At 37.7% G+C, this 22,857-nt stretch overlaps 1 protein-coding gene across 8 annotated transcripts in view; it reads left to right on the plus strand.

Moving 5' to 3' along the window:
- Positions 1–22,857, plus strand: part of ADIPOR2 (adiponectin receptor 2) — a 94,545-nt gene that overhangs the window by 33,039 nt on the left and 38,649 nt on the right. For 6 of the 8 annotated variants that reach the window (XM_082738194.1, XM_082738191.1, XM_082738196.1 and 3 more), the window contains exon 2: positions 15,447–15,699. In XM_082738194.1, coding sequence (XP_082594320.1) covers positions 15,529–15,699 — 171 coding nt within the window. In that variant the 5' untranslated portion in view covers positions 15,447–15,528. Of the gene's footprint in view, positions 1–10,245; positions 10,392–15,446; positions 15,700–22,857 lie in introns of all 8 variants that reach the window. The other 2 variants (XM_082738192.1, XM_082738198.1) reach the window with 2 other exon arrangements.

Below are 22,857 nucleotides of genomic sequence, written 5' to 3' on the forward strand. Positions count from 1 at the left end.
ACAACATATTCAACACTTGCCCATCCCATCTTTTTTATATTATTGATGTCACAATTTACGTATTTTTATATTGGGTAGTCACTAGCAAAATATTATAGCTATAGGTGTTTTTAATTATAAAAAAATTTTTAAAGATTTTATTTATCCATTTGAGAGAGCATGCGCACAAGAGGTGGGGAGGTGTAGAGGGAGAGTGAGAAGTAGACTGTCCCCCTGAGTAGGGAGCCTGATGCAGAGCTGGATCCCAGAACCCTGAAATCATGACCTGAATTGAAGGCAGACACCCAACCCACTGAGCCACCCAGGCACTTGCAGCTATACTTATTTTTAATAGTTTGTTTTTTAACTTTTAATATTAGAGTTGAAAGTGATGTGCACACCATCAGTACAGTATTGGTCTGTATTTGAGTGTATACTTGCCTTTGTTGGTGAGTGTTACAATTTTATATGTTTCCATGTTATTAATTAGTATCCTTTCATTTCAGTTTGAAGAACTCTGTTTAACAGTTCTTGAAAGGCAGGTGTGATAGTGAGTAACTCCCTCAGCTTTTGTTTGGGGAAGTCTTTGTCTCTTGTTTTGTGAAAGTTTCTTTTTTGAAAAACTAATACTTTTTGTTTTTTTAAAGATTTATTTATTTGACGAAGAGCACACGTAGGCAGAGGGAAAGGGAGAAGCAGGCTTGCTGATGAGCAGGAACAGGGTTGGGCTCCATCCCAAGACCTTGGGATCATGACCTGAGCTGAAGGCAGACACTTAACCAACTAAGCCACCTAGATGCCCCAATACTTTGTTATTTTGTTTTTGTTTTTGTTTTTCTTACTTTGAGAAATTTTAAATTGTTAGAAAAACTGAGTGGAAAGTAGAGAGTTCCCATATACCCTCTCTCATTCCCTCCAGTTTTCTCTAGTATTGTTATCACTCATTAGTGTAGTATATTTGTTATGGTTGATGTGCCAGTATTGATATAGTATTACTAACTATAAATTCCATAGTTTACAATAGGGTTTATTCTTTGGGTTGTGAAAATGTGTATGTATCCACCATTGCAGTATTATACTGAATAGTTTCACTGCCCTAAAAATACCCTGTGCTCCACCTATTCATCTCTCTCTCTCCTCCCTGAACTCCTGTTAATCACTGATCTTCTTACTGTCTCCCTAATTTTCTCTTTTCTAGAATGTCATATAGTTGAAATCATACAATGTGTAGCCTTTCAGATTGGCATTTTTCCATTAGCAGGATTTGTGTAAGTTTCCTTTTGTAAATTTCTTTTCATGGTTTGATAGCTTGTTTCTTTTTATTACTGTGTAATATTTTGTTATGTTGACGTATCACAGTTCATCCATTCATCTATGGAAGAATATCTTGCTTCCAACTTTTGGTAATCATGAATAAAGCTACTATAAACGTTTGTGCAACTTTTTGTGTGGACCTAAGTTTTCAACTCATTTAGGTAAATTGCCTTTTTAACCTTTATACTTAGGCACACACATTTTTATATATCTGTAAAGCTTGTTTTTACTTAATTGTAATAAGATTTTGTCTTGCTCTTTAACTTTAAGATACTGTAAACAGACCATATTTGTCCATTTTCTAAATGTACTTAATATTCTAATGAAAAAAGTGGATGTGGCTTACCATTCTTTTGTTATTGGTTAACTGCTTTTTAATTTTTTCTCCCTAAAATAAAATGCTTTTGTGCTTATAGATTTCCCCTTTTTCTATTGCTTTAGTATATATTTCAAGGAGAAATTCCAAAGAGTAGGGTTATTAGGTCAAGAAGTCAAGGCCATTTTTTTTAGGTAGTTCTTTATGTACTAGGACTGCAGATCCAGATCCTGTTCTGTGTACACTGGAGATTTACTGCAGTTTATATTGCTATCCAGAAATGAGTAACACTGGTTATATGTATAATTCTGAGGTCTAACTTTTTTGTTTTTAAGCTTCTCAGTGGTTTCACTTAAGAAAGTGGTGATACTGTGTTCTTTTGAAAACTCAAGAAATTAATGTTTGTCATCTGGATCTTCTGTTTCTTGATTACTTCAGAACTTCATGTAATAGTTTATTGAAGGCCTTAGATATAGTTTTGATACATGCTTAATTTCCTCTTATTATGATATAGCCTGAGTGTGCATTTAGTCTAGTTAAGATTCTTTCACATATACTTCCTTTTATAGGCAGGGAAACAGGCTTTCCTTGAGACAGCATGCTCTAAGGGTAATAATTAAACTCTTGAGACCTGCAGTAACTTCTTTTGCAAGTTAACTACCAGTAGAATTACTGGATCAATTTTTTTTTCTTTTTTTTGTAGGTCATAAAATTGGACGTTTTGAAGTTATATTTCAAATACAGAAATTTAAAGTTAGGAAAATACATTTCTAGCTAAACCATGTACCCTTATTTTTGGTACAAAAAAATTGGTCACCATTACTGTGCATATTTTTGGCCCATTTTCATTTCTACTTAGGGCATCATGGCTGAATGGAGAAAGTGTGAAGGACTTGAGTTTGAATTCTATTCTACTTGCCAGCTTCGTTGAGGCTTTGAGTTACCTGCTCAACCTGTTTGAGCCTCAGACTCCTCAGTTGTAGAAGAGAAGTATTGAATCTTTGCAGTTGTTTTGAAGAATAAATCAGAGAATGGGTACTTGACAGCATGTGTTTATATTAAATAACATGTATTTATTTCTGTTTGAAATTGTGGTCTCCTTTTATTAGATATTCAGTATCTAAATACTTTTTCTTTCAGCACACTTTTTTTAAAAAGATTTTATTTATTTATTTGACAGAGAGAGATCACAAGTAGGCAGAGAGGCAGGCAGGGAGGGGGGGAAGCAGGCTCCCTGCTGAGCAGAGAGACCGATGCGGGGCTCCATCCCAGGACCCTGAGATCATGACCTGAGCTGAAGGAAGAGGCTTTAACCCACTGAGCTACCCAGGTGCCCCTCAGCGCACTTTTTATAGTTCTTTTCATAGTTCATAGTTCAGGTTTTTTTATTTTTTATTTTTTTATTTTTAAGAGTGTTATTAATTTGTCATGTAGAAAATACGTGTTTGTTATCAGGCTTTAGGTTTTCTGCTGAATTGTGTTTCAAAACCAGTTAGTTCCTCCTGGAATTGGTATGAAGTTGTCTTCATGGTGTTATTTATAATTTCTAAGTTTACCATATAGAAAGATGGTTTGTTAAAGAAATGCTGGAAAAGGACTACACCAGTGAGTTGTTTATTAGTCTTCCTTTAATGGAAGAAACACAGTTTGTTACACAAACTGACTTTCCTTCCTTCTTTCTTTAAGGATTTTATTATTTATTTAGTTGCCAGAGTGAGAGAGAGAGAGAGCGAGCGAGCGCGCACACAAGTGAGGGAAGCAGCAGACTGAGGGAGAACCAGGCTCCTCACTGAGCAAGGAGTCCAGTGCAGGACTCAGATGCTTAACAACTGAGCCACCCAGTGTCTAGGAGCCACCCAGGCATCCTAGACTTCTATTCATTTGGGAGCACAAGTAGCTAGGGTTGGGGGGATGTAGAGGGGAGGCTTAGAAGAGAGAGGGAGAGAGAATCTTAAGTACGCTCCACGAGATCATGACCTGAGCCAAAATCAAGAGTCCTATGCTTTAATTGACTGAGCCACCCAGGTGCCCCTACAAACTGACTTTTTACCACAGCATTACCCCTACTCTTTCTATAGTCTTACTTGGAATTGAGGATTTGGTCAGTGTCTTAGAGTTGCTATATGTCATATTCACTTTTTTTGATTATTTTTTCTATTCAGGGGTGGAAGTAAATATTAGGATATTATCAATACTTGATTTTAATGTGTTATTCCCTTATGGGCACACCTTAGTAAGTTTTATTATTTTCTGTTTTATTTATAAATTGAATTTAATTTTCCATGTTGGGCCAAAAAAAGGTTTAATTCTGTCATTTCTTGTTTTAGAGAAAACCAAAACAACTCCTTTTTCCCTGACCAGGGAGATATATATATATATATAGATTATATTATATATATTATATTATATATATATTATATTATAATCTAGATATATATAGATTATATTTATTTATTTGACAGCAGTAGAGGGATAGCGAGAGCAGGAACATGAGCAGGGGGAGTGGGAGAGGGAAAGCAGGCTTCCTGCTGAATAGGGAGCCTGATGTGGGGCTTGATCGCAGGACCTGAGCCTGAGCTGAAGGCAGACACTTAATGACTGAGCTACCCGGGTACCCTGGGAATTTGTATTTTTGTTCCTTTTTATTTTGTAAAGAGTGTCTGGGAGAATTCCAGAGCCTAAAAGAATAAAATACTAGATAAGTAAATACGTGAATTCTCCAGCCTGGAGAAATCATCTTATCTAAGGTTAGTAGTTACGCTGGTCCCTCCTTTCTCCCTAGGTGATGACCTTTTGGGGGTCAGTGAAGTCTGCTACTCAGAACTATCTGGCAGCTCCATAGGCACGTTTATTAAAGGAGTGGGTACAGTTAAGAGATTTTCTTCTGGTTGAATGGTGAAGCCATTTTCGTGAATATTTTTCTCTATTTTGATCTGGGACTAAATTTCTGTATTCATATTCTTTTGAAAAGCAAAGGAACACTTTTCTTAAAAATGGAAATTAATAGTTGCATTAATTAATAACAACAAAAAGTCCATCTTTATTAAGTATATTTGGGGCAGGTCACTTAAAGTTTTTGAGTGAGATACTCTCTTCTTGCAAGATTTCTTTTTTAATTTTATATTGCCATATAAAAATTCTTTTTAGGGGGATGACTTACATAAAGGCTTTGGGGGGCAGTAATAGAGTTGGAAGGGAAAAAAAATTTTAAAGATTTTATTTATTTGAGAGAGACAGAGAATGAAAGAGTGTACAGGTTCAGGGAGAGGGACAGAAGGAGAAGCATGCTCCCCGCTGAGCAGGGAGCCCAGTTGTACGGCTTCATCCCAGGACCCTGGAATCATTACTTGAGCCAAAGGCAGACACTTAACTGAGTCACCCAGGCACCCCAGAGTTGAAAGGAAAATCCAAAGTTAGAAAACATGAATTCCTTCAGAAGACATTTGAAAATTTATTTTGTGTCAGGAAGTGTAACTTGGCTATGGATTTAAAAGGTGATTAAAGTGCTGCTCTCTATTCTTATTCTTATGCTTATTATTATGCTCATACTCTAGTGGGAACAGTAGGTAAGTAAGGAAACGGTGGGTTGCTGCAGATGAAACCATGATAACACACAGAGGTAATTAGCCTGTCTTAGGATGCTTCCTGGAGGAGATGGGGATGGATACCTGACTGGAGTTCTGAAAAAAGAGAAAGCTAGTAAAATGAAAGTGGAGGTGGTTCCAGATCGCGTGCAACATGGAAGACACCTGGAGAGACGAGAGGGAGCTGAGTACATTGGGTAGTCTAGAATTTAGTGTACCTGAAGTGGCTTTCTGGTAAGGAGAAGATTGGATGCTTTCTGTGCTGCACTGAGGAGTTTTTACTTTATTCCGCAAGCTGTGAGCAGTCATTTAAGATCTTAAGTAGGGGTGAGACATTACCTTGTTTTAACTTGAGCTTAATTAAATGGTTTTAAAATTACAAATATAAAAATATGTTTGTCTTGACATGATGAAAGACTTGATGAAAATTTAAAGAATCAAAATCACACTCCACTATCTCAGTTCATTTCTTGTCTGCTGAAGGCTTTTGTTTAGCTCAGGTGTTAGCAAACTTTTTGGTCTCAGGGCTCCTTTATACTCTTAAAAGTCAAGTACTTAATTCCATGCACAACCTTAATTCTCTTTTGACATGTTTTATAACATAGTTACAGGTTCCAGGGATTAAGTGTAGACATCTTTGGTAGTGGGAGACATTATTCCACTTTACAACCATAATTTACTTAACCTCTTTTTAAAATGATTGATTGATTGATTGAGCAAGGCAGAAGAAGATAGAATCCCAAGCAGACTCCACACTGGGCATGGAGCCTGATGAGGGGCTTGATCCCATACCCTGAGATCATGACTTGAGCTGATATCAAGAGTTCGACACTTAACCAACTGAGCCACCCAGGTGCCCTTACTTACCTTACCTTTTAAAAAGAGAGGGATTTTTAGGTGGAAGTTTCAGGTCTGACTTGGTTGCCAAACTTAATTCTTATCTCTAGATTGAAAATTTTCTTTTGAATACATATCCTTCTGTTTAACTTTTTCAAAAGGTAATTTAAGCCACTGTTTTCTGATATTCTGATAGCCATTTTCTTACTGGTGAGGATTCCTCTCAGTGCCTTTTATATTTTCCATTTACCTAAGCTTGAGAAGGGGCAAAAAAAATTTTTTTAAAGAGTTAAAAAACAAAGGTTACCATGTTGTGGTTATTGTTTAATGCAGAGAAAGAGGGCATCTGGAAACAGTTACAGAATTGTGACCTAGGATAGTTTTTAAAATTTTTGTTTTGGGTTACTTGTTCCATTTTAGAAAATCTTTATTAAACCAAAATCTAATGGTGTTATGTTTTTCTGTATCTTGTTTCTGGTGCCTTCTGGCCACTCTTGGGTTAATAGGGGGATATGTCATCTGATCTGTCAATTTCTATAATTTTTTTTTTTTTCAATTTCCTTCATGGTGTGAGAAGAAATATAACTTAAGGAAAACAGTGAATTTTTTAGGTTTGGTAAAGAAAGAGTTCTTTAGGATAGGATAAACCCAAATTGTGACATCTTTTTGTTCTGCTATTTGCATAGTTTTATAGATGGAAATAGATGAACATACTTGTAGTCTAAGCATTGGGATGCTATATTAATCATTGCTCTCTAGGGGAAACCTGGAGATTTCCTCATCTGTAAAATGGATATGATAAATTTTGTTTTAGGGTAGGGTTGTGAAATGTAGCCTGCAGGCTCATGAGCTAAGAATGGTTTTTACATTTTTGAATAGTTTTGAAAAGTTATTTTGTGACATATGACTGTAAATGATATGACATGTATATTTCAATGTCCACGAATAAAACTTAATTCGTATACAGCCATACCCATTCACTTATGTATTGTCTAAGGGCAATTTTGCACCATAGTGTCAGAGTTAAGTAGCTGTACCAGATGCCTTTTAGGGCCTGCAAAGTCTAAAATGTTTACTATCAGGACTTTTACAGAAAAAGTTTGTTGATCCTGCCTGAGGGTCCTGAACACTGACTAGTTCTTGTATGCTCTTGAAGCTGTTTCCCCAGATGCTTATTAAGTGGTTAAAAATTAAATGGTCAACGACTATCTAAAGGGACATTATGATGTCTACTACTAGAGATAAACATTGATATGTAATTTATTTTCATTTATTTCTGAAGGAATGTGCTACTATTGAAAGACAGATGTATTCATTTGCTAGGGCTTCCATAAAATACCACAGATTGGGTGGCTTAAACAACAGAAATTTATTTTCCCACAATTGTGGAGGCTAAAGGCCCAAAACCAAGGTGTTGGCAGTTTTGGTTTCTCCTGAGGTCTCTCTTCATGGCTTGTAAACAGTTTCTTTATTGCTGTGTCCGCATATGGCCTTTTTTCTATGCATCTGCATCTCTGGTGTCTTCTTCTTTTTATAAGAATACCAGTCATATTTGATAAGGGCCCCGCCATTATGAATTTAATTACCTCATCAATAGCCCTGTCATCAAATTTAGTACTCAACATTCTAAAGTACTTGGAGTTAGGGCTTTAACATGAATTTTGGGGAGATAGAGTTCAGTCCATGACACCAAAGGATTTCTTTCTTTCTTTTTTTATTTTCTCTCAAGATTTTATTTTATTTATTTGACAGACAGAGATCACAAGTAGGCAGAGAGGTAGGCAGAGAGAAAGGAGGAAGCAGGCTCCCTCCCGAGCAGAGACCCCGACGTGGGGGCTCGATTCCAGGACCCCGAGATCATGACCCGAGCTGAAGGCAGAGGCTTTAGCTCACTGAGCCACTCAGGTGCCCCAGGATTGATTGATTGATTGATTGATTGATTTCTTTCTTTCTTTCTAAGATTTAAAAAATTAATTTGAGAAGGTATATGCACATGATGGGGGGGTGGTTAGGGACAGAGGGAGAGGGAGAAGCAGATTTCCACTGAGTGGGGAGACTGAAGCGGGGCTCAGTCCTAGGATCCTAAGATCATGGCCTGAGCTGAGGCAGATACTTAACCTACTCCGTCACTCAGGTGATCCAGTATCAAGAAATTTCTAATGGAAGCTTCATTTAATCATCAGGTAAAATTTGAGGATGTACTACATGACAGGCACTGTTAGAGATATGTGTGGTGAACAGGACAGATGAGGTTTGTATTTTTAGAACTGATGGTGTAGTTGGGGAAGATAGATAATAAAAAAGGAAACAAGTAAAAATATTTGATTTCAGGGTGGCTTAAATGGTTAAGCATCTGCCTTCGGCTCAGGGGTCCTGGGATTGAGCCCCACATTGGGCTCTTTGCTTGGTGGGGAGCCTGTTTCTCCCTCTCCCTCTACTATTCCCCCTGCTTGTGCTCTCTCACTCTCTGTCAAATAAATAAAATGATTTCAGAGAGTGGTAAGGGCTATGAAGGAAATTAAACAGTGTAAAGTACTATCAGTGACTGGTTTGGAGGGTGGGGTAATGCTGTGTTAGGTAAGGGTGGTCGTGTAAATGTTTTTGGAAAAGGTGACTTTAGGGACCAGGTCTTTTTCCAGGTCTTGATGACTATCAGGATTGGTATAGACAAGGATCAGAAGAATAACTGAACAGGTTAGGGAGCTTTATGAGTTAAATTGCAAAGGTTGATAAGGACCAAATCATGAAGGGCCTTGTGGAGATATGGAAAAGATTTTGGTTTTCTTTTGCACAAGGAATAAAATATACTGGAGGTATTTTAGCGGGGGTAATTGGTATGATTTTACTGTTTGAAAGAACGCTTTGTATAGACTGTAGGTTTGAGAATAGAAACAAGGAGACCCATTAGGGGATTACCAAAGGTATTCTTGGTTAGAGATACTGATAATCTGGCCTAAGAAGTGATAGAGAAAAGGAAAAGAAAAGAATTTGAGAGGTATTTTGGAGGTAAAATCTGTAGCATTTGCTAATGGGTTGGATATAGGAATTTGGGATAAGGGAGAAATATCTTTAGCAATAATGTGTAATACTGTCCACTAAGGCTAGTAAATCTATGTATTTAGCAAATTGATTGCTGTATCAGCAAGTTGGAGAATATAACTTGGAAAGTTAAAGCCTTCAGTCATTAAGTAGGAAAACATAAGGCAAATACACAGTGGTTTGGTTTAATTCAGTGTCCCAGTTGACAGGCTTACAACTATTTGAAAATAGGGAATGTAGGAAATTCATAGGGAATTCATAGTTTGACAGAAAGTGTGCCTTTGGGACAAATAACTTGTCTGGAACTAAAAAGCCCTGGACACTCTTACAAAAAAATAAATGTCAGGTTTGATGAAATGACTATGAATGCCATTAAGTGATTTTCTTTAGAGCTAAAGTTCTTTATTGCAAGGTAAATGTTTTTAAAGTGGAGCAGCCCTTAGGTGAAAGTTAGTATGATAATGTTAATGATAGGTAAGGATGAACTACCTAGATGAACTAGGTTAAGACGGTCTTTTTGGCAATTTAAACATTCTCTACCAAGAATTTGAACTCAGTGGGGGAGTCAGAGTTGTGAGATCTGGATCTGATGTTTTTTTTTTTCCCCAAAGACTTTATTTATTTGACAGAGAGAGAGATCACAGGTACACAGAGAGGCAGGCAGAGAGAGAGGGGGAAGCTGGCTCCCTCCTGAGCAGGGAGTGCAGTGAGGGGATCCATCCCAGGACCGTGAGATCATGACCTGAGCTGAAGGCAGAGGCTCAACCCTCTGAGCCACCCAGGTTCCCCTGGATCTGATTTTTGCTTTATATTATTGTGGTTAGATCTCAACCTCTGAGGCTCAGGTCCTCTGTCCATTATACAGGCATCTAAGACATTCAGGGACATAGTAATTCAGAAATCTGAAAAATAGAATGTACAAAAGTAAGGCTAATATAATAATAGCAACCTTCTTTATTTCAAGATGACCAAGTTTTGTTTTCCTTTCCTTGTGAAGAGTTAGAAATTAAAGGACTTAGTAGTGTTACTTTTTTATTTAGGGAGAATATAGCAATTCTAAAGGCATTTGCAAAGAACAGCTCTTTGAGAATCACTTAAAAAACTTGCTTGTGGAAAGATTTTATTTTATTTTATTTATTTATTTTTTTAAAAGATTTTTATTTATTTATTTGACAGATCACAAGTAGGCAGAGAGGCAGGCAGAGAGAGAGGAGGAAGCAGGCTCCCCGCTGAGCAAAGAGCCCGATGCGGGGCTCCATCCCAGGATTCTGAGATCATGACCTGAGCCGAAGGCAGAGGCTTTAACCCACTGAGTCACCCAGGTGCCCTGAGATTTTATTTATTTATTTTTTTAAAGGTTTTATGTATATATTTGAGAGAGAGATAGCAAGAGAGAGTACAAGCAAAGTGGAGGGGGTTGCAGGGAGAGGGAGAAATAGTCTCCTTGCTGAGCAGGGAGCCTGACACAGAACTTGATCATGATCCTGATCATGACCCGAGCTGAAGGCAGAGGCTTAACCATCTGAGCTACCCAGGTGTCCCAGAAAGAGATTATATTATGACAGACCAAAGTTTGTCACATGGCATTAGCAAACAGTAGCTTATATTCTGTGAGACCTGTAACTCAGCTATCCACATACTGTTGATAATGAGTTATTTGGAAATGTTAAAACTAAAAATCATTTTTGGTGATTTGTCTCTATAAAGGTCTGGCTTAAGTGAGCTGTATGTGATAAACAGGCTATACTGTATATAAGAATTATATGTATAAAATAATTTAACTCCTTTATTACATTAAAAATGTGACTTTGGAGTTGTCATTTTATGATGAGTTTTTTAATTCTGTCATTGTGTATGTATGAGGGATGAGACCACTACTCATGTAAAATCAATGTAAAAAACTGTAAAAATGTAAAATACCACATCAACAGAATGAAGGAATAAAACATGCACATCACAAATAATGCAGAAAAAGCATCTGACAAAATTCAGTGCCTTCTCATGATAAAAGCACTCGGTAAAATAGGAACAGAAGGAAACCTTCATAGAAGTCATATGGAAAAAAAAACCCCACAGCAAACATCATAATAGTAAAGACTGAAAACTCTTCCTCTAAGATCAGAATTTTGTACTTCGTATATCTGTTCTAAGATAAATTTAATAAATTTGAAGATTAACAAATAATGAAATTAATCCCAAGCTCTGAATATAGTGTTTTATTACCAAAAGCATTAAGTATAAGCACCTTTTAAAAATTTCCAAGGATTTGGAACATAACAAGAAATTACGTATTCCTTTCTGCATTTCAATACAATGTCCTTTATCTTTTATTTATTTATTTATTTTTAATTTTCCTTATTTGTTCATGAGAAACAGAGGGAGAAGTAGAGGCAGATGGAGAAGCAAGCTCCCCTGGAAGCAAGGAGCCGGATGCGGGACTGGATTCCAGGACCACGGGATCATATCTGAGCTGAAGGCAGATGCTCACTTGACTAAGCCACCCAGGCGCCCCATCCTTCTTCATCTCTTAAAATCTTTTTTTGATGTGAAGTTTGTTCTGTCTATTATCAGTACAGCCATTCCTGCACTCTATTGGTTGGTATTTGTGTGAAATATCTTTTCCTATCCTTTCACTTTCAGCCTGTGCTATTTTCTGTATACCCAGTAGCTTTTTTTGTTCCTTCCTGCATTCCTGTTTGTTGATTAACAACAACAAAAACATGCAGTGATTTGCAGTGCATTGTTTAAATTCCTTAGTGTTGGGGATGCCTGCATGGTTTAGTCAGTTAGGTGGCTACCTTCTGCTCAGGTCATGACCCCAGGGTCCTGGGATCAAGTTCTGCATTGGGCTTCTTGCTCAGTGGGGAGTCGTTTCTCCCTCTGCCTGCAGCTTTACCTGCTTGTACTCCTTCTCTCTCTGACAAATAAGTAAATAAAACCTTAAAAAAAAAAGTTACAGTAGTACTAGCTGTTAGTTTTTTCCTTTAAATGTATTAGTTTCTTGGGACATGGGTGGCTCAGTCAGTTGGGCATCTGGCTCTTGATTTTGGCTCAGGTCATGATCCTTGGGGTCCAGGGATTGAGCCCTGCCCTGGATTCTGTGCTCAGTGGGGAGTCTCCTTGTGGATTCTCTCCCTCTCTCTCTGTCCCTCGCACTCAAAAGCACGTGTGCTCGCTCGCTCGCTCTCTCAAATCAATCTTAAACGAATGTATTAGTCTCTTAAATCACATAGAAAATGAATACAGTTACAAACCATTTATAATTTATAATTTTTTATTTCTCTGTATAGTTTTAGAGTATTGTCTAGTTCCTTTTCATTTCACCTTGTAGAATTCCCTTGAGCATTTCTTGCAGGGCAGGTCTAGTGATCACAGACCACTTGAGCTTTGTTTATAAATGTCTTATTTCTCCCTCACTTTTGGAGGGTAGTTTTGCTGGATGTAGGATTATAGGCTGACAGTTTTTAAGAGGAGGTAATTAAGGGGACATGACCAGTGGCTGACCTGTATGCTGAACCTGGGCATTTGGAGGTTTCTCACCCCCTCTATGTTCTTACACTTTTCATGGTTTCTGGAAGACCTTTGAGGGTCTCTTCATTTTACTGCTGCTTTTCTTTCTATCTTTTGGTTTGCATAAGGTCTTATTTATATCCAAGTTTGCTTATTTTTTGTTCTGCAATTCTGTTATGCCCATCTAATGACTTTTAAGTTTGTTATTATACTTTTTTTTTTTAAGATTTTACTTACTTATATGACAGAGAGAGAGATCACAAGTAGGCAGAAAGAGAGGGAGAAGCAGGCTCCCTGCTGAAGAGAGAGCCTGATGTGGGGCTTGATCCCAGGACCCTGAGAACATGACCTGAGCCAGAGGCAGAGGCTTAACCCACTGAGCCACCCAGGTGCCCAACTATAGTTAATATCTGTACATTATATCCCCAGGATTGTACCTTTTGATCACCTTTGTTACCTATTTTTTTCTCTTTCTTCCCCATTAGTGGATATTCTGTCCTGTTTCTTTGCATGCCTCCTAACTTTTTATTGGATACTGGACCTTTTAGATAATGTAGCAACTCTAGGTACTGGACCCCCTCTTCCAGTGTTTGTTCTTTGCTTGTTAACTTGCCGTGTTAACGGATCGGTGACAGATTGTTTTGGTTTGTGTCTTTCCCCGTTAGTGTTCAGCTTCTGATATTGTTTCTCAGGGAGGTATAATTTTGGATATGCGCACAGTTATCTAAGGTGATAATCTAACGTGATAAGGGTTGGGTTCTCTTTTTTCTTTGTCCCTGAACACACTCAGCTGTTAAAAACTTCATTAATTGCCAGCTAATTGCCCTAATGATTTTAAGAGTGCCCTGGACTATAATGGTTCTGCAGACTAATCCCATCAAATTCCAGCTTCTTTGAAGGAATGGTTTCTGGGTTTTAGTGTTTAATTTTTGTTAGACACCAGGAGAACTCCTACCAGTTATCTTATTCCCTCATTGTCTTTTGCAAACTAACCTGCCTAGAGCTTGGTTTTTTCTTTTCCTATTTTTGGAGGCAGGGGGCGCGCAGAGGGAGAGGAGAGAGAGAATTATCTTAAGCAGGCTCCATGCCCAGTGCGAAGTCTGTGGTGGAGCGGAATCTCACAACCCTAAGATCATTCCCTGCACTGAAATGAGGAATTCTATGCTTAGGACACCTGCGTGGGTCAGTCAGTTAAGCATCTGCCTTCAGCTCGGGTCATGATCCCAGGGTCCTGAGATCCCAGGGTCCTAAGATGGAGTCCCATACTGGGCATATTTGCATATCTTGCTCAGCAGGGAGCCTGTGCCGCTCTCCTGCTGTGTGCCCCCCTTCTGACAAATAAAATCATTAAAAAAAAAAAGTTGATGCTTGACTGACAGAGCCACCCAGTATGCTATCCAAGCCCTCCCACTTTGCCTTAGTCCTCCTTTCCTCCAGGAAGAACTTTGAATCTCATGGACTTTTATGCGTAACACATACCCTGGCTGCTTCTGTTTGTTTCTAGTTGGATTGGCTGTGATAATGACCTTATTAGTATATGTGACTACATGTCTAAGTTAAGCTTTTGTACTGTGACTTTAAGAGGTAGAGGGCCAAGGACCTGAAATAATTGAACTCCAAGGACTTACTACAGCCTAATTTAGAGATAGAGTGATGATTTCTGAGAGTTTTTACCACTCAAGAACATTTAAATGTTATCTGTCAAATAGTCATTAAACATTTAGTGATAGCGCTTTCTGGGAACTTAAGGAGTGTAAAAGAAGTATGCTTCAGTCCTGAGTTTCTGGCCTTCCAGGTTAGTCTAGTTAGAATTCAAAACAACTCAAATATTGAAATGTCAGACAGTTAAGGAACTTGAATGCAAAACATTGCCAATAATATGTGCTATGAAAGTCAGAGACTTTGTCCTGTTTATTTCCTCCAAAGTATGGTGAATTTTGTTTTCCTCACCTGAAAAGTAGATAATTCAAATATACCCTTTGAGGTCATTGTGATGTTTAAATGAGACTGGGTATGTAAGACCCAGCTATTATGCATAAAATCCACATATTCTTTCTGCAGTTTGGCCTGGTTTTTAGTTGAAAAAGTGATATAAATTGGTATATTTGAAGTAGTAATGGCATATTGTAAAATGATATATTGTAAAAAAAAAAAAAATGCAGGCAGAACAAAATGAAAAGTTTTCTCACTTCAGACCTTAGAAGTGAGAACTTTGGTACCAAGAGCACAGTTTTGTATACTTTCTGGTAATTATTCTGTGTATGTATACAGTTATACTTTTACAACTTTTGGGAACAGTGTACATGTTGTCTTGTATCCTGATTTTTTAAAAAATTGATTTTGGCCATCTTTCCTGTTAGCAAATATAGATATTTTATACCTTGTTCTATTTTTTAAAAGATTTTATTGTTTTATTTGACAGAAGGAGAGACAGTGAGAGAGGGAACACAAGCTGGGGGGTAGTAGGAGAGGGAGAAGCAGTCTTCTTCCTGAGTAGGGAGCCTGATGCGGGGCTGGATCCCATGATCCTGGGGTCATGACCTGAGCCAAAGACAGAGGCTTAATTGACCGAGCCACCCAGGTGCCCTATGAGTTCACCACTCACCTGAGCCGGAGGAGGGGCAAAGGAGAGGGAGTAGTAGCAGGCTCCCTGCTAAGCTGGGAGTCCCAGGACTCTGGGATCATGACTTGAGCTGAAGGCAGATGCTTAACCGACTGAGCCACCCAGGCTCCCTGTTGCATTATTTTTTAATGATTGCTGGGTATTCTGTTGTTTGAGTGTATTATAATCTAACCTCTGTCTTCCCCCAGCACTCATTTAATGTGTTTATTTAAAATATATTAATTTACAACTTTCTTCTCCTTAGGGTCAACTCACTATCCAGAAAGTCCATACTCCCAGAAGGGACAGAAAGAAAGACCTCTTTGTAAGAAAGGCTTGGGTGGCCCATGAACCAGACAGCAGAAAACCGATTGGGGTGCAGCAGGACTCCAGAGCCAGATATAAGGCTCAGAAAAGGACACCAACTGGATGGTACAAGGAGAGGTGATAATGACAGCCACCAAGGAAGTTTGGAACCTGTTTTAGAAGCATCTCTTCTTTCTTCTCATCATAAAAAAGTAAGTTAAAGGGAAGGATGATAAATAAAACAGCATTTATGGGAATGTGTTTGGAGGAAAGATACTTAGGAAAAGAAAAACTATGGGGACATTGCTGGAGAGAGGATGGGGTTTCGAAAAGGAATATTGAGCACATTTGTAAGTTTTTGTTCAGGATAAATTAGAGTCTGATTTTAAAATTAACTAGATATTATTTGATGTTATAGTTAATCCTTTTCTGCTGACCCTAAAATTATACTTAATCTGCTTTATCTTATTTGAGAAGGGAAATGGGTTTTTGTAGTTACTATTTAATCTTTATAATTCAGCCATGTTTTAGTTATGATATTATCTTTTGTATTTTTGGAGAAATTCTAACTCTGTGCTGGAACTACTTCTCCAGATATAGTTTATCTCCAGTGTCTACCTTGGGAGTCATTAGAATTCTGGGAACAGAAGGCAGATTTTAATCTTTCCTTTTACTTCCTAGAGAAAAGAGCAGCCTTTAAATTATTTAAGCAACTATGTCTAGAAAGCAAAGATATAAGTACCTGTGAATAGCATCAGAAAGTCACTGTTTTATACATTTTGTTATGTGCTTTGTATCCTTGGAATGCCATAGCATGTGTTCACTGTTGTGGCTCTAGTACAGTGTTTCCCAAACTGTAGTTTTCCATTAGTGGTTGTGAAATTGATTTTGGTACTATAAGTAGTATTTAAAAAATTAAACAGCAAGAGAACAAAGAGGTGCATGTATATAGCAATATACATTTATACTGTATTATTTGATGAAATTGTTTATTTTTATATAAATATGTATGTAGATATGAATAATATATACATTTCTTAATGTGGGTTGTACTTTACACATTTTGAAAGCCTCTACTCCAAACTGCATCTTTATCATCCTAAGAAATACAGTTATTATATGGGTAATAGTGATATTGGTTTGAACTCCAGATGGTTGTCTTGTCCTTTCAGGTCTCTTACAAGAATTTCATCAGAGCACTGCAGCAATATAGGTACAATATAGGAAATTAAAGGTAGTTCTTCTCTTCTTAGGAACACTTTATAAGCCACCTTCAGCATCTTGTCTAGATTGTATTACAGTGAAAGATTTGTGTGCACGTGTGTGTGTATGTGCCCACACATACAGAGAACAGGTCAGTAGGATTAAAAAAGCACCTATTTTCCTACAGTAAGTATAATAATATTATTTGGTCTTTAAACTGGCATTATTTCTGTTTAAAAAGAGGTTTGACAGATATCTGGGGCAAGAACTTCCATCCACACTTAAGACTTGACTTTCTTGCCCTTTTAAAGTAATGTGTATTAGCAGTTAAGACTTCCCTATCTAAGCTGAACAAGCTGTTTCCCTCATTTGCTATTAAGACCTAAACAGTTGTTATTTTACTAATGAGGACTATCACTAAGCTTGAATGAGTGACTGGAGGTGGTTTTTTATTTTTTCCTTTTTGTGACCATTAGTACAACATGAATTATTGCTAACTATATGTCCATTAGATCTCTAGCATTTTTACAGCTTGGATGACTGAAAACTCGATAGCCTTGAGTAGCACTTGCCATTTTCTCTGCCTGCTGATAGTCTTTGGCAGCTACCATTGGGCTTTCTGCTTTTAGGAGTCTGACTACTTTAGATTTCTCGTATAAGTGGAATCATACAGTATCTCTCCTATTACTGGCTTGTTTCATTTAGCATAATATTCTCAAGGTTTGTATATGTTGTAGCATATGATAAGACTTCTTTTTTAAGGCTAAATACTATTGAATTGTCCTTATCCATTCATCTGCTGCTGGACATTCAGGTTTTTCGTACCTCTTGGCTATTGTAAATAAAGCTCTCAGTAATGTTTTTAGTTTTTTTTGGTATATACAAAGAAGTAGGATTACTGGATCATACGACTGTTCTAATTTTAGGGTTTTTTTTTTTTTTTGTGGAACCTCCATACTGTTTTCCACAGGAGCTGCATCATTTTATATTTCCATCAGTAGTGCACAAGGGTTCTAATTTCTCCACATCCTCGTCACACTTACTATTTTCTGTTTTGATAACAGATGTGATGTAGTACCCCATTGTAGTTTTGCTTTGCATTTCTTTGATGATGAATGTTGAGCATGCTTTTCATATACTTATATACTTGGAGAAATGGCTGTTCATATCCTTTGCCCAAACTCTGTAGGGTTTTGGGAATTTATTTTATATTTTGGATATTAACTCCAAATATGGTTTGCAAATATTTTCTATTCCATAGGTCCGTTCTGTTGATTGTTTGCTGTGCAGGAGTTATTTAGGTGACATAATCCCACATGTCTCATTTTGCTTTTATTGGTTGTGCTTTTGGTGTCATATCCAAGAAATCATTGCCAAAACCGATGTTATAAAACTTAACTTTTCCTCTGTATTTTCTTCTTGGAGATTTATGGTTTCAGGTTTTACATTTAGGTTTTTTTGAGTTGAGTCATTTTGAATTGATTTTTGTGTATTATGTAAGGGTCCAGTTTTACTCCTTCGCATGTGGGTATCCAGTTTTCTAGTACCATTTATCGAAGAGACTCTGTAGCCTCTTTTCCACTATGTAGTAGTCTTGCTGTTCTTGCTGAAGATCACTTGCCTATGTATGCGTGATTTTATTTCTGGGCTCTGATTCTGTTCCTTTGGTCTGTATGTCTTCCTGCCAGTACCGTACTATTTTTTTTTTTTTAAGATTTTATTTATTTATTTGTCAGAGAGAGAGCGAGCGAGAGCGAGCTCAGGCAGACAGAGTGGAAGGCAGAGTCAGAGGGAGAAGCAGGCTCCCTGCGGAGCAAGGAGCCCGATGTGGGACTCCATCCCAGGACGCTGGGATCATGACCTGAGCCGAAGGCAGCTGCTTAACCAACTGAGCCACCCAGGCGTCCCAGTACCATACTATTTTGATTACTGTACTTTTGTAATATGTTTTGAAGGAAGTGGAATATTTCCAGCTTTGTTGTTCTTTCTCCAGACTGTTTTGACTAGGAGTGCCTGGATGACTGAGTTGGTTAAATGTCTGCCTTCAGCTCAGGTCATGATCTCAGGGTGCTGGAATCAAACCCCAAGTTGGGCTCCCTGCTCAGCAGGAAGTCTCTTCTCACTTTCCCTCTTAAAAAAAAAAATACTGTTTTGACTGTTGGAGGCCCTTTGTCATTCCACATGAATTTAGGGATTTTTTTTTTTGAAATGTTGGGGTTATCTTAAAGAAAATGGAGATACAGTAAACAAAATTGGAAGAGGGTTGACTAAGTTATTGAACACAGGGTCAGGAGACCTATCATCTACCTTTGTGAAATAGAAAAAGTTACTTAATTATCCTTGATTTATATTTGTCATAGATGATGCCTGTGTTCCTTTCCAGTTATGATAGGATTCTCCCCCCCCCCCTTTTTTTTTAAGATTTTATTTGAGAGAAAGCATGTGCACATGCATGCACAGAGGGACAGTGAGAGGGAAAAGCAGACTCCCCACTGAGCAAGGATCCTAGTGCAGGGCTTGATTCTAGGATCCTGAGATCATGACCTGAGCCAAAGGCAGATCTTTTACTGACTGAACCACCCAGCTGCTCCAGGATTCTATATTTTTATCAATTTTCTGATACTAAGAAATGGTCTCAAAGATTTCCAGAATATACACATCGAACTTTTTTTTTTCTTTTTAAGATTTTGTTTTTAAGTAATCTCTATACCCAGTGTGGGGCTTGAACTCACAACCCCAAGATCAAGAGTTGCATGCTCTGCTGACTGAGCCACCTGGGCAGCTCACACTGAACTATTCTGAAATATACTAATATCCAATTGAGAGAGCTGTTTTCAGTTCTTTTTTGATTATTAGTATCTCTGGCAATTTCTAGAAGTGATTGTGTAATTGAATGTTTAGTAAAGACTGATGAAAAGTTGGGGAAGAGGAAAGGAGGAAGTGTGTGCAAGGGGATTTCAGTTAATAGGAGTAGTGTGTGCAGGTTCCTGAATCTGAGAAGAATTTGGCATATTTAAGAAGTGTGAAAAGTGGGAGGATAGTAAGAAATGAGGAAAAAATTTTACATAATGACCTTTGTTGACCATGATATGGAGAAAGTATATTGGAGATTATTGGAAAGTTTTAGTAATGGAGTGATAAGATTTTATTACATTCTAGAAGGGATCACTTTGGGCTCTTATGTGAAAACAGCAGATTTTGGGGGCTGTTGGTTGGGAAAGAAACTTGGAGATGAGTCAAAAGGCTGTTTCAGAAATTCATGAGAGTAGCTTATTCTGGGTTGATGGTGATAGTTGAGTTGGCAAGAAGTGGATACATTTGAGCTGTGCTTTGGAGGTAGGGTTGACAACTTGCTGGTAGATTGGATATGATGACTTAAGGGAGAAGGGAAGGAAAGGACAAGAATCCGTCTGAGGGATGACGTGAATACTTGGATTGCTGGGGTATGATTCTGTGTTCTGAGATGGGAAAAACTAGAGGATTAGTTTGGAGGTGAAATAGGGTTAGATGGGAGGATCAAAAATTTGCTTTTGACTGTGTTAAATATAAAATGCACATGAGACATTTTAGTGGATGTGTCTAGAAGATAGTTGGCATTCCTAAGAGTGGCCTGGGCAGGTAGTAATTATTTAGGAGCTAGCTGCAATGTAGATGATAAATGGTTACGTTTATTTAAGAGAGGAAGAGAAAAGAGAGGGAAAAGAGAAGGGCCCTAGGATCCAGCCTGAAGGACACCAGCATTCACAGGGCATTTTAAGGAGAGAGAGCAAGTAGAGGAAGCTAAGAGACTCTTGTAAGGTAGGAGGAAAACCCAGGAAAGTGTTATATTAAAAAACCAGGAAAGCCTTTCAAGAGGAAGGGGAGGGAGCAGTGATTGGTTTGTTTCTAGTGCTGCTAAAGAGATCATGAACAAAAAGGATAGACTAGTGACCACTGGTTCTGGAAACATGGTGTTCATATAGGTGAACTTAACAAGAGCTATTTTGGTAGAGGAGTGGGAACAGAAACCAGACCTTGGAGTAGATCAAATTGTGAATAGTAGGTGATAAATATTCATGGCATGTGTAATAAGCAGTCATTTCTCTGTCATGTAAAAAGAGGTTTCAGCCAAACAAGTGAACTTTTTTCCAAGTGTGTTTCCTATATGCTGAAATTATTTTAAACTTTTTGGTTTCCCACACAGAATAATAATAAAATTAGAATTACATAAAGCCTCTAATTTTTTGCTTATTCCTTTTATAAAAGTATATTTTGCTTTCAATGGACAGCAAATGTGTAGATTTGAAATTTATTTTAATAAATTTCTTACTTATTTATTACTTATTTTTTAGGTGTTTTTGGACTGTTAAAGAATACTAAGACTAAACTGGAGGACACCGAGGCATACTGTATTCCTTTTTAAAAAAGATTTTATTTGTCAGAAAGAGCATGCATGTACATAAGCAGGGGGAGTGGTAGGCAGAGGGAGAAGCAGGCTCCCCCCTGAGCAAGGAGCCAATGCTTGACTTGATCCCAGGACCTTGAGATCAAGACCTGAGCCAAAGGCAGACACCTAACTGACTGAGCCACTCAGACATCCCAGGCCTACTATATTCTAACTCCATATTTGTGGAGAATCTTTCCTAGATTCTTTGGACCTGTACTTGGAATTCATATTTTGCTTATTTTTGTGGTATTTGAGTATGATAATGTGAACTGAGAATTGTAACACAACTATCTTAAGTGCAGATAGATGTTCTGGTAATTTTTTAATCTCTAAAAATGTTCATAATATGCATTTTGAATGTTAAAAGCAGGAGTTAAGATTGTGTGTGTGTGTGTATGGTGTGTGTGTGTGTGGATAAAGAGCAAGAGAGAAAGAGAACAATTTTTATAAAGTCATATACAGTGAAATTTAGAGTTATGTAAATATTTTAATGTTAGTGCACCAGAAAAGTATATCCATGTGTTAGTCAGCTTTTGCTGCAGGAACTACATACTCCAGAGGCTTAATGACTTAGAACGATAGGCACATACCTAAGGGCTGTAGGTCAAGTGTGACTGCTTTAGATTGCCATTCTTTTTGTGGGTCGGCTCCATGCATATTCTTATTCTGGGATCCAGACTGAAGGAGACTTTCTGGGACATGTTCTCATGGCAGATTGCAAAAGTCCCAGAGAACAAATCAAATCACATATTTGCATTCAAAGTTTCTGCTCATATGTGATGTAAGTTACATTTGCTTATGTTCCATTGGTCAAAGCACTTATGTGGCCAGATCAAAGATAATGGGATGGAGATTCTATTTCTCTGTGGGAAGAGTGAGTAAATAATTGAAAAGTTTAATATGTAATCTGCCACAGTTTGTAAGGAAAAAGCCGTTCCCTATCCCAGTATCTTTATATAGGTTATTGTACTTCATAAAATAAATTTTCAGTGTTAGGGGTGCCTACCTGTGGGGCTAAGTTGGTTAAGGATCCATCTCTGGCTTTCAGCTGGGGTCATGGGATCAAGCCCCACCTTGGGCTCTGTACTCAGCATGGGGTCAGCTTGTCCTCTTTCTGCTCCTCTCCCTCAAATAAATAAATAAATAAATAAATAAAATCTTAAAAACAACAACAACAACAACAAAACATGGAGTTTCATTGCTGCATCAGATGCTGGAGAGAATTTTCTTATACCACAAAATCCTAGAATGACAGTTAGAAGTTGTAGGTTCTTCTATTTAACTCCTGATTATAACTTTGTAGAACTTTTCAGTACCTCAGTTTCTCTGAAAAAGAGCAACAATAACATTGTGTCTATCTTCTGTATGCATATTTTATGAATAATATGAGAACTTGTGAAAATTCTTTTAGTGTTTAGTTTTGGTGCTTGCTTTTCTGTTCTGGACCGTTGCCTGAATTCTAATAATGAGCATTGTGTTAAAAAAACAAAAACAAACTTAGTGTAAATATCCAGAGGTTTCCTAATACGAGGTAAATGAGTATGTGCATTTGAAGTGGCTGTTCTAGGATATGTTGAGTCTCTGTGTGTTATAGATGAGAAAACTTAGTGAAAGCCTAAAAGACCCTTCTAGTGGTCTACCATTAGGAATTTCCAGCGTCTGGAGACATTTTTGGTTTTCAAAATTAGGGGAGTTGTGCTACTAGCATCTTGTGGGTAGAGGCCATGGGTGCTGCTAACCA

This window comes from Mustela nivalis (genome assembly GCF_964662115.1).
Source record: "Mustela nivalis genome assembly, chromosome: 7".
NCBI classification, from domain to species: domain Eukaryota; kingdom Metazoa; phylum Chordata; class Mammalia; order Carnivora; family Mustelidae; genus Mustela; species Mustela nivalis.